Below are 12,461 nucleotides of genomic sequence, written 5' to 3'. Positions count from 1 at the left end.
TGTGTCTCACTGTATATGTATTTGGTGCGACCAGAAACAAAAGGGCATTTTAGACACTATTTTGAGGTACAAGGTGTGTTCCATTGTAGCATTAAAGCTGCTGTAGGAAAGATTTGAGAGCTGCAAAGAGAGAGTGGAAGGGAGAAAAAAGCAACCCTCAAAAATTCCCCTCCCCTTTGCTCCCTCCTTCCCTATGTCCACTTCCATTGAGGAGTGTTGTCGATCACCTTTGATTGACAGGCAAGATGGATTGCCCGAACCAATCATGAAAGACATCAGGCGGGCCGGGTCAAATTGAAAACATATTCTCCTCACAGAGCATTTCATTCGCTAAAGGATCCCCAGCCATTTCACACAAAATACACTCCAATAATAGCTGGAATCTATTAGTTCACCTTTTAAGGAGAAGATTAAATTTGAAGTGGTAAAGTGAAAGCTCTGCCAACACAAGGGCAAGCTTACAGCAATTAGGTAAGCATGCCAAAGTGAAGTGGGATTGATATTGACATCTGAGATACTAGTAGTGATTTGAAAAATGTAAAGCATTGAAATCTGTTTAATTCCAACGTTAAATTCTCACAAAATGCTCTCTAGGACCGTTGTTTTTAAGTCCAGGTGTGTCTGTTGTTCCAGAACTATTAATTATAACCAGATGTGTGTTTATAGTTTATCTCTGCCATTGTTGGTTCGAGGGAAATCGAAAGTAATGGGCGAAGTTGGCACTCAAAGTAGAGTTTCCTTGAGGGAAATGCCAGGAATTTTGCTCAGGTTGGGGTTTGGGTCAAGACCTTGAAGTAACAATGTGTAAACTTCATCTAGCTTGCTGCTTAAAATTACCTGGACATATCTATAGTCAATGCTGATCGCTAGTGATTTAAATAATGTGATCAATAAAATCCCATCCTATGACTGATGTATTCTACAATGCGTACCTATCTCTTTGATGATGCTACGATAGTTCCCATCACACAGTTGCACAGCGAGTTAGATGGGACAGATACTCATTGCAACTTTAACAAAAGAAACCACCCAACCCTTCCCAGGTCCTTCTACTCACACACACACACACACACACACACACACACACACACACACACACACACACACACACACACACACACACACACACACACACATGTACAACCACAGCTCTGGAATGCACTTTTTATCCAGTTAAGTAAATGGATGTCGACAAATCCCAAATCTACACTTTACAATGTCAAGTCTATTAACATTTTCTCTGTCTCATCCACGACCAGGCTAAAGGACATGGAGACGGCATGGTGTTGTCCAACGAGAACCGCCCCCGGCCGCTGTCGTCGGGGGCGCTGGAGGGTCTGTCCCGGCCCGGCCCACGGACCCTGCTGCTCCAGAAGAACTCCCTGGGCTTCGGATTCACGCTGCGCCACTTCATCGTCTACCCCCCAGAGTCCTCCCTGCAGACCCCGCCCAAGGTGCCCCCCGCGTCTGGTGGACGTCAGCACCATGTAACACTGTGGATATAGATATACAGTATACATATAGGGCTGCGCTGGAGTCCCCACCCCAGACCCCCCCCCCCCCCCCCCCCCCCCCCCCCAAGGGGTCTGGGCCTCTGGTCGTACCACCACATAATACTGTAGATATATACATATAGAGCTGCCTCAGAATCCTCCCTCCAGTGGCTGACGCCCCTTCGTCGATCGCCATTCATCCATCGTCGAGGTCAATTGAGATTTGATCAAAGAAAGTGATCGATTGATCGGCTAATAGTTCCAGCATATGAAAGTATATAGTATATAATACAGTATGCTATCTTTTATATACTGGAGAAAGATTTCGTTTTGTCGTTTTTCGTTTTATTTAAGACTTTTGAGTCCTTTTTTAAACCGGTTTAAAAATGCCTCTGACCAGAGGGATACGGTTATACTGGAGTATTGGAAGATGGGTAGACCGTCCCATCAATGTTCAATTCTCCTTCCACACAGTAACAGTAACACATGGTGTGGTTGCACATGACGCCGGTGCACTTAGCCATGTTACCGCTAATCTGATAAGCTAACCTAGCTAAGGGGTTAAACCTTTGCCACCTGACGCGGTCTGGAGGTCCCAAAACAACACTTTTAATGCGGACCACTGCATAATACTATAGCTACTATAGCATCACGTATAGTGTAGCATTCACCATCCATGTTACTGTAATGAACAAAAGGACAGCACCTCAAAGGGAGTATTTTTTTGTATCGTAGCCCACTACGCGAGCACCCTCGTTTGAGGCGTTTAAACCATGCATCTGTCGACGCTTGAAGCATTTAGGGGCGCGGCCATGTTGTTGTTAAGGCTTTGCTCTTTCCTCCTCGTGACAATTATATTTTTCAAGGGGTGTGGGGGTTAAAATTTCAACCCACTACATCACTTTTCATCTGAAATGAATTCTAGTGTTTTGTGTACACACAGACACATACAATATATGGGCCTGGGTTCCTTTTAAAGAAATGTTAAACTGTGTGAATTGATTCAAATCCATGCACACACACACACACACAAACCTCAGAATGCCACAAACATCGTATCAACCCCACCCCCCTCCCACCCACCATGTTTGCAACTTCATAAACAACGTGGAGCCAAGAGGCAGCATCTACATCGTCACGATGAATAAAACACTAAAGACCCAAGGTTGTGGGTCGAGCGTTACATCATCACTCTGGCTCCTGGGCATGACCGCCGGAGAAAACAATGAAACGTTTCCCTGGCCACTTGAAGCAGGCATCAACAAAGCCCTCTGGGAATTGCAGTATTTCCTTTCTGTGGCCTCTTAGCCCGCACAGTAGCTGTTACTGTTGCTGCTGGTGGTGTGGCAGCGGGCACTGCGACACAGCTCCACATCCTGTGTGTCCCAAAGCTTTGTCTGCTCAGGAATGAGCCAGCTCAGCAAGCCTTAAAGCCCCCTCAGCCAGGCCAGTAGTCAGTCATTCAGTCAGTCGGTCAGTCGGTCGGTCAGCCGGTCAGTCATCCAGTCAGCCAGCCGGCCGGCCTGCCAGCCGGTCGGTTGGTCGGTCGATCAGTCAGACGAGTCAGCCAAGCCGGCAACACGCGCGGAACTGCAACGTCAGCTGCTGCCACGCACACACATTTAGAGTGGATCTCTGTGTACGTGTCTGTGTGTGTGTTAACAATACATTGGAACTGGTTGTGGTCCAATACCCCCCGCACCACTACCACCACCAACAAGTTGGAAAAGATTAAAATTAGATCATACATATCATCTAAATCATTTACATTAAGATGAATATGGTAATACAGTAAATGTTATTGGATCTTAGTGTTTCATAGGTGATTGAAAGTACAATACTGGTTCTAGGTTGCAATAGTATGTTCTGATTAGTATAGATATTTATTTATATACTTGTCTTTTTTTTAACATTGTTTTAATGTCATGTATTTAATTTTACACTTTAAATTCGTTATTGCAACGTGTTAAACGCAGAGGTCCATTATTCATGTTTATCAATCTATTTGTATTACTGTGTGGAGCTGGTCATCTCAACAGAGTTCTGTGTTTACAGCGCCACCTTGTGGCTCAGTGTCTAATTTACTACGACTTCTTTTCGGACAGGATGACGAGAATGGAAACGAAAATGACAAAGGTGAGAATCTTAGAAATTGTCGTTTTATGACTTTGGTTATCGCCTTGCTTAATTTTATGTTATAGTTTAACTACCCACAAAATATGTTATCTAACTAGTATAGGGTATGAGATGTTTTTCTCATGTTGTTTGTGCTTCTCATGTCCTCCTCATGGGCCATGTTTTGTTGGAGCAGGCGGCCAGCGTTCTCGCTTGGAGCCCATGGACACCATCTTTGTGAAGAGTGTGAAGGATAAAGGCCCCGCCCAACAAGCTGGTCTGTGTACCGGTAAGAATACCATTACACACTAGACAACATGCTAAATGAAACAACACGCTGACCTGTGTACTGGTAGGAATATCATTACACACTACTTAACACAACATGCTGACCCGTGTTCTAGTAGGAATAACATTACACACTACTTAACACAACATGCTGACCTGTGTACTGGTAGGAATAACATTACACACTACTTAACACAACATGCTGACCTGTGTACTGGTAGGAATAACATTACACACAACTTAACACAACAAGCTCACACATAACAAATATACAACAAATACATCACTACCATGTACTTAAACAGAGAGCAGAAAAAGCAGAGCATTTCACTCACTGATAGCTGATGGATGGCTATAGACGTGCTAACAAATAACTCTGAAATAAATAATTGCTCTTTCCTACAGCAGCTTTAAAGTGGTAATAATACTGCATCTGTCAGTGGCTCGGTATCAACTTTTTTTTTTTCTTTTGTGGGCCGGCTCACTCACTCACTCATCCGTTCCCTTATTCACTCTCTCACTGTATTCCAGGGGACAGGTTAGTGAAGGTAAATGGGGAGACTGTCCTGGGGAAAACCTACTCTCAGGTGATATCTTTAATCCAAAACAGGTAAGAAAATAACTCACTTCAATTCAACAATCCTAGTTTAACATTTTAAACACATTGTCGTCTGGTTCAGGTTATAATCCAACCCTTTATCCATTCTTCGTCTGCAGTCAGAACATTCTAGAACTGTCCATAATGCCAAAAGACGAGGATGTGTTGCAGTTGGTAAGTGTGAGTATTGCACTTCTTTTTTCTCTCTCCCCTCCCAGTTCCCAGCCTATCACAACCCAGATTCCTCTCAAGCTTTTTCACAATTTAGTATCAAATCACATTTTAACTCAAAACTGCGAAAACATCCACGGCATGCAGCCTCCGCTCCGCTCTCCCTTCCCCTTCTCTCTGCTCCCTCCTGGTTCTCTCTCCGCTCGTCTCACACGTGCACCCCTCTCCCCAGGCATTCTCCCAGGACGCCTACCTGACCGGCAACGAGCCCTACAGCGGAGAGGCTCAGGACCTCCCCAAGCCTCCCTCCCTGAGCTACTCCGGCTCCAAGCCCAGCCCCACCCCGCTGCAGGGCGGACACGACCCCCACCACAGCTCCCTGGACAACCGCCACCACCACCCCGTCGCCGACGCCGCCGCCGTCGACGCCGCCGCCGCCGCCGCCGTGTCGCCCCTGGACAACCACACGCCCGGCGCCGCCGCCCGCCCCACGCACGCCTCCGGCTGGCCCGGGGCGTGCCCGGACTCGGGCGCGGGACACTTAGCGGCGTCGGGGCGGGAGTGGCGCGGGCGGTCGTCGTCGATCGTCACCGCGCTCGACTTCCACTTCGCCAACCACAACGCCGCCATCGCCTCGGCGACCCTGCCCCCGCCCCGCAAGGGCAGCCTCCCGGGCACGTCGCGCTCCCACTCGGACGCGCTGTGCCACCAGGCGCTGTCGGACTGGTACTACAGCCAGGCCGAGGCGGCCGAGCTCATGTCTCCCCCCCGCCACTGCAGCGTCTCCCAGGACCGCCTGGCCGACCTGGGGCTGAGCCCGGCCCTAGGCCCCGCCTCCCAGCCGGAGTCCTCGGCCAATCACCGCAGGCGCGAGACCCTCCTCTACCATCAGCAGACCACGACTTACTCCCCGGACCCCCAGTGGCGAGGAGGGGGTCCGTGGGGTCCGGGGAACAAGTCCTGCTCCGAGAGCCTGCTGGCGGCCTACGCAGAGTACGAACACACCTACGGGCGCTCCAGGGAGACCCTCGCCCAGGCGACGGCTCTCATCGCCCCGCACGCCCTCCAACCTCACCCCCCCGGCTGCGACTCCCAGAGCTCACACTCAGCCAAGGGCCGGGAGCCAAAGAAGGAGCAGACACCGGTGGACCAGCAGCACCAGGTTGCAGTGACTTACCCTGTAATCGCGGCGACCGCCACAGCGCCCCCTAGGGGCCGGCAGGTCGCCGAACCCCAGACCCGGACGCTCCAGCAGGAGGAGGTGCTGGGCTACAAGAGCTACAGCCCCTCTTTCTGCCGCAAAGCGGACCGCCTCCTGCAGCAGGCCCACTCGTTCCGGGAGTCCAACTACATCAGCCCCTATCTCACCTGGAGCCCCTCGGAGGGCGAGGGAGGGGCGGCGCCCCGGCCACGCTCCACCCCAGCCATGCCCTCCGAGGAGGAGGAGCCGGAGGGGGAGGCGGAGAGGCAGGCCACGCCTCCCTCGCCCCTGAGCCAGGAGGTGGTCCTGAGACAGAAGCCCCCCTCGGGGCGGCGCGCGCTGGCGCTCCGACACACCAGCTACGCCCCGCCGTTGGAGCACACGGAGCCGCCCGGGATGCTGCCCTCCGCTGGGTGGAGGGGGGGCAGCCTCCCTCGACGGGTCAACGGCAGCCTGGCGCAGCACACGCTGGACTCCCTGTCCTCCATACCCTTCATAGGTCAGTGGTGCCGGTGGTCCTCCTCGACGCTGCTTCAGATGCTGCGGCACTTTTGGATGGCAGATGCCAGCGGCTGAACTGGACTGAAAGGATTCGTATTACTAAGCACTAATCCTGTTCCCTTTGACTAAAATGATTTACAGAGGTAATCCGTTTGGGATGGGATAGCATCAATGTAACCGTAGTGTTTAACCGTCCTCTAACATGGGATGTAGAATTCTATAGGATTTGATTTACCTTGATGATTTACCCAGGAGGAGAATATTGTTGTGGAGTCTTCATGCGGCCCACGCATGACACTCAACTTATTAACCCTGTTTCAGCCCCAGAGACGAGACGAGACACCTATCCCGTTTTAGATTCTGATTCCAAAACCGTTTCTTTAACAACATGACGCTTCGGGAATTGACAGCTGTCAATCTTGTCAAACATGAGCAGATTCCAATCTGCTCATGTTTGGCAAGATTGACAGCTGTCAGCACCAGACTCTGATTGGCTGAGACAGTCGTATGCTAAGACTCGGCGTGTTGAATCTTGAGGACGGCCTGAGACTAATGAGTCTAAAAGTAGGCCGTTTACAGTCCCGTCTCGCCTCGTCTCTGGGTCTGACCCTCGGAGTGACCCCCCCCCCCCAGTCTGTCCTGTGTGTAACACGTGTTGCCCCTAACCCTGTCGGTCTCACACAGATGAACCCACCAGTCCCAGTGTGGACCTGCAGGCGCGCCCCGTCCAGGCCTGCCTGGTGGTGTCTGTCCCCGACCCCCCAGCCTCCACTGTCCTCACCCCCAACACCGTCACCCCCACCCTGTCCCACTCTACCACAGCCCCCTGTGTCCGTCTCCGACCTAAGGATTGCAGTGAGTGTGACCCCCCCCCCCACCCCCCCCCCCCCCCCCCCCCAACCCTTCTCACCCCAACCCCGCCTGCCCCCTCACACACCCCTGAAACACCCTTTCACCTGAGAGTCTGTCTGTGGAGGTTCTTTGCTTTAACGATAACATAATAGGGAATGGGAAGTTACGTCACGCCGGGGGGCCAGAACCGACAGGATTAGTATGACAGGAGGCTGTCGTTTCAGTAGTAGTTTCAGTAAAAATACTTTTTAGTTTCAGAGTAGTTTTACAGAAACTTTTACTGACGCTGAACCAACAGGAAAATTAGAAGAGGAGGCTGTCGTTTCAGTAGTAGTTTCAGTAAAGTTCTTTTACTGAACGTGTTCCTGCAATAGAGGAGGCTGCAATAGTTTCAGTAAAAGTGCTTTTACTGAAACTATCATAGCCTCCTATATTGCAGGAACATATTATGGACCATCCGACCAACAGACGAAGCCATCTCTAAACATGGCTCATTCCCCGTAGCATTATAGCACGGTGTGACGTCAGCTTCACATTCCCTGTGACATTGTCGCAATAACAAACACTAAAGGACATTTTGAAAAAAGCTGCAGTACAGAAGCATGTAGCGTAATCCTGTACAAACTTATATCAAAGACACGTTTGTACTGATCTCAACACTGAGTGCCAAAACACACATCCTGCGTTACAGAAAGATCTTTTATTAGTCTGGGTGTCCATGTTTGCCTGGTGAGGCATCCCAGACACATCGTAATGGTGTCTTTAATAGGCAGCCAGGCTTGTGGGTTAAGTGTTTAAATGTTCATCTTTTCTGAAGAACACACCTCTGTCTTCTCCCCTCCTCCTTCGTCCTAATAGTCAAGTAATAGGCGATTTACTTTGCTTCATTTGAAAACTGTAAGTGCTACAAATATGAGCATTTATTTTATAGTTTGCTAGCATTGGAGTAGTTTGGAGAAATTCTTTGGCCATGGTATTCTTCTTTGATTTATTGTTGCACTTATCGTCTAAGGCGTCCCATACTAAGTATTCGACTGTGGTTATGCTGACTTCTGTTCCGGGGTTCTCAGGCATGAAGGGGCGCCGGTCGTCCTACCTGCTGGCTATCACCACAGAGCGCTCCAAGTCATGCGACGAAGGTCTGAACACCTTCAGGGAAGAGGGACGCGTCTTCTCGTGAGTTTGGACCCTAGTGTCGACACAAAATTATTATTATACATATATATAACAATGTATCTGTGTTATATCCACCTGAATAATGACTTGAATCCATTAATGTGCTTTCTGCTTATTAGGAGATTACCAAAAAGAGTCAAGAGCTTCTTCACCGATGGCGTAAGTTTGTGTCATTATTTGTTTCACTTTCATCATTGAAGACGACATACTTTTCGTTGATTCATCTGTGTGTGATTTCATCTTCTATTGGCACTCAAACCTCCCATGACATGTCATTACTTTGTGTCGTACCCTCTGGCATGTTATTAAGTGTATTATTACTGTTTGGTAGTCTCTGGAGACGCTCAGAGCCCAAGAAGAGGCGAGGTCCAAACGCCACTCCACCTCTGAGCTGGGAACCATCACCTTCAGCAACGTCCGGAAAGAGGGCTGGCTGCACTCCAAACAGATCCTCACAGAGAAGGGGAAGGTAAGGCACGACACACACGCACACACACACACACACACACACACACACACACACACACACACACACACACACACACACACACACACACACACACACATTGATCAATTTGCACAGGTTCAATCAGCCACTACCACACACACTAAAGGAGATCTCCTGCCCGGGAATATGAAGTACCTGCTCATGTATCATTGTCTGCAAACCGTACAATAATCCGGCTTCCAACAACAACACATTGTGTCCTCGTCTGGAGCAGCCCAGTAAAAGCCACTCAGATGGAGTGAGGCCCCCAGCCAGGTGGCTTGTAGCATCGTCATTGTGACAGTTGCACTTGGCTATTCTCTAATAAAAGAGAGTACTGCTTCCCATGCAGACAGCGAAATTACCGCTGTCTGCGATGTCAGCTCCGTTTCCACGTTTGTGGAGATGTTGGACCACTCATGTAATCTATTCCCTTTAAATACATCGGAATGGAATCTTGCCTCGGTTCAGAAGAAGCAGTTCATCCAATCCCGTGTCACATGCCCAGCAGCCCATCTGCTGATTGAAATCATAATCCCTTCATTGATCCAGACCTAAGCATTGGCTGTCTTTTATACACCAACCAATCATATTCAAGAGATTAGGGTTTTAAAAAACTTTATTTTCCAAGCAATCCACAATCCGTACATAATCCCTTCCGCCCCCGGTACAGATGCTTAAACATACACAGATCCCGGATCTGTTAGAAGGCTAGAGAGTGGCCGTAACTAACCTCGCACAACCACCCTCATGCTGATGTAGTGGTGCTTCTAGGCATCAGTAAATGTTAACGTTAATACATTTTTATACAACAGTTAATTCCGTCCAAGTCATTTGATTGGAACAGAGGCATTCCATGAGTGCTGATATAGAGTTTAACAGCACGGGGACTTTTAACTATACATGTATCACTCCGCTTTACAGGTGTTCCAATAACCGTTAATGTTATGTTAAGCTAGCGGGTTTATGTGTTGCTTGGCAACAGTTCAGTCCCAATCCAGTTGCGGATCTATTTGTGTTGGTGAAGCCAAAAAAACCCCATTAAATAAACAAACAAATCATAATCTGTTGTTGCTTATTGTGCTTGTAGAACTGTTGCATAAAAGCAATATCACACTCAAGGTTGTGCTGTTGTACTGAATATCAGCACGGCTGTGATTATCTTCTGCCCTCGGCTTCCGGCCTCATACCTACGACCGAATCACAGCCGTGCTGATATTCAGTTCAACAGCACTCCCTCTCGTGTGATATTGCTTAAGTATCCAATTGTATATAAGTGTGTGTTTAGTCACTCTTGAGAAATATATTTTACATCCCAATATGTTCCCTATCCCCGGACAAAAACAGCTCAACTAAAACACGAAATAACCAACAATCCCGTATTAAGTCGTGCTCATCTCTTCATTCTCTTTGTCTTCCCTGTTCAGAAGCTCGGCGGCAGCATGCGACCGTGGAAGCGCGTGTTCTCCGTGCTGCGCTCCCATTCGCTGTTCCTCTACAAGGACAAGCGGGAGGCGGTGCTCCACGGCGCGGGGGCGCCCGGCCAGGACCACCAGCCCCCCATCTGCATCCGGGGCTGCCTTGTGGACATCGCCTACAGCGAGACCAAGAGGAAGCACACGCTGCGCCTCACCACGCAGGACTTCTGTGAGTACCTGCTGCAGGCCGAGGACCGCGAGGACATGCTGGCCTGGATCCGCGTCATCCGGGAGAACAGCAAGACCGACTCCGAGGTGGGTTCTGGGGCCGTTGGGGTCAGGGACGTGGCCGTGGGAGTCAGGGATGTTGTGGACATGGAGCCAGTGACGCTGTGTTCGTGGAGTCAGTGACATTGTTTTTCGTTGAGTCAGTGATGTTGTGTTCATGGAGTGAGTCACGTTGTGTTCATGAAGCAGTTACGTTGTATTCTTGGAGTCAGTTATGTTATGTTAATGAGTCAGTTACATTTTATTCATTGAGTCAGTTATGATATATTCATTGGGTCAGTTACGTTATGTTAATGAGTCAGTTACATTTTATTCATTGAGTCAGTTATGATATATTCATGGAGTCAGTTACATTATGTTAATGAGTCAGTTACATTTTATTCATTGAGTCAGTTATGATATATTCATGGAGTCAGTTACATTATGTTAATGAGTCAGTTACATTTTATTCATTGAGTCAGTTATGATATATTCATGGAGTCAGTTACGTTAGGCTCATGAGTCAGTTACTTTATATTCTAATACCTCGAGAAGGAATGCAGCAGGCAAGGAGAATATTAGATCAACACTATTAAGATCTCCATTTCTGGCTTTGATGCATGTAAATGGATAAACTCCTATATGCGGACACATCTAACACGAGATCCACTTATGTTTTAGGAGCTGGGTTTTTCACGGCAAGCACTCATCAACAAGAGGTTGAACGACTACAAGAAACAGAGGTCTGTTTAATTATTCAGCATTCAAATATATTCCCGTCAACTTAAACATATAGAAACATATATTCCTACGGACCATTTCAGTCTCTTAAAGCTGACGGATGCCACAAATGACACTGAAATGACAGCCCGTAATTCGTACCTACTGCTCCTTTACCTGTGTGCTTGATACATGGTTCCCTGCGTTGTGTTCGCTCAGTCCCACGGTCAACAAGCCAGACAACTCCCCCAGGGCACACCGCATGATGCCCCCCTTCCTCCTGGCCAAGACGGACAACAACTCCGTGTCCCGCTCCGCCAAGACCGGTGGGTCACACAGTAACTACGGTAACAACACACAGCAGTCCTGTAGAGGAGACCACCCGGTTCTGTCGTCACATGATCACATTTCTTTAGGTTGATCATCTATTTTTCACTTGAAATAGCCAAAGTCAATTAGGCAGTGTTGGCAGTTTTTAGCAATAGGTTTGTGCCTCCAAGGGATTTTCTGTGGTCTGGCGAGTTTTCCATAGTCTGGCAAGTTTTCCATGTTCTGCCGAGTATTCCATATTCCGGCGAGTTTTTCATAGTCAACCTCATTTGACCCAGTGGGACGTGTGACTTGGTGTTCGACAACTAACGATGGGTTTGGTCTTCCAGATGACCTCAAGGCCGTGTGGGGCATCCACATCATGAAGAAGAGCAAAAAGACGGGCACTCCCAAAGCCTTTGGCATCAGACTGGAGGACTGTCAGCCTGCGCTGAACAGCAAGGTACAGTACTTGCGATCATGCGCCATTATATACTTTCAACAATAACATGTTCCAGTAAAGCCTTTTGGTGGTAGGAGCTCAGGAGGCAGAGCGGGGAGAGCTACTAGTTTGATCTCTGGCTCATCGTAGCTTAGTGTCTGTGGGCAACACCCAACTGTATCTGCTCCCGACTGGCTGGCTGTTAACTTGCATATTCGACTCCGCTGTCGGTGTATGAATGTGGGTATGACTTGGTGAATGTGAGAAACTAATTGTAAATCACTTTGAGTGGTCACAGGTTAGAACAGCTCTTTATAAATGCATTTACCATTCACTATGTGGACAATCATTGATGCTTCTGATTGTCTTTCTGGTGAGTGCATGTCCACCTTTGACCTCCACCTAAATACGTCATTCTGCGGC

General features: G+C 48.6%; 1 protein-coding gene across 3 annotated transcripts in view; it reads left to right on the top strand.

Moving 5' to 3' along the window:
- Window positions 1-12,461, top strand: part of LOC307090369 (rho GTPase-activating protein 23-like) — a 44,030-nt gene that overhangs the window by 24,364 nt on the left and 7,205 nt on the right. The window contains exons 2-15 of one of the 3 annotated variants that reach the window (XM_079756986.1): window positions 1,260-1,454; window positions 3,599-3,629; window positions 3,805-3,897; window positions 4,428-4,506; window positions 4,614-4,668; window positions 4,898-6,365; window positions 7,052-7,222; window positions 8,290-8,395; window positions 8,515-8,554; window positions 8,727-8,864; window positions 10,310-10,615; window positions 11,249-11,310; window positions 11,507-11,634; window positions 11,947-12,059. In XM_079756986.1, coding sequence (XP_079613112.1) covers window positions 1,260-1,454; window positions 3,599-3,629; window positions 3,805-3,897; window positions 4,428-4,506; window positions 4,614-4,668; window positions 4,898-6,365; window positions 7,052-7,222; window positions 8,290-8,395; window positions 8,515-8,554; window positions 8,727-8,864; window positions 10,310-10,615; window positions 11,249-11,310; window positions 11,507-11,634; window positions 11,947-12,059 — 2,985 coding nt within the window. Of the gene's footprint in view, window positions 1-1,259; window positions 1,455-3,598; window positions 3,630-3,804; window positions 3,898-4,427; window positions 4,507-4,613; window positions 4,675-4,897; window positions 6,366-7,051; window positions 7,223-8,289; window positions 8,396-8,514; window positions 8,555-8,726; window positions 8,865-10,309; window positions 10,616-11,248; window positions 11,311-11,506; window positions 11,635-11,946; window positions 12,060-12,461 lie in introns of all 3 variants that reach the window. The other 2 variants (XM_079756987.1, XM_079756985.1) reach the window with 2 other exon arrangements.

This window comes from Pollachius pollachius (genome assembly GCF_949987615.1).
Source record: "Pollachius pollachius genome assembly, chromosome: 19".
Classification (NCBI taxonomy): domain Eukaryota; kingdom Metazoa; phylum Chordata; class Actinopteri; order Gadiformes; family Gadidae; genus Pollachius; species Pollachius pollachius.
The sequence above is the reverse complement of the archived record's forward strand: the minus strand, read 5'-3'. Positions and strand labels throughout refer to the sequence as shown.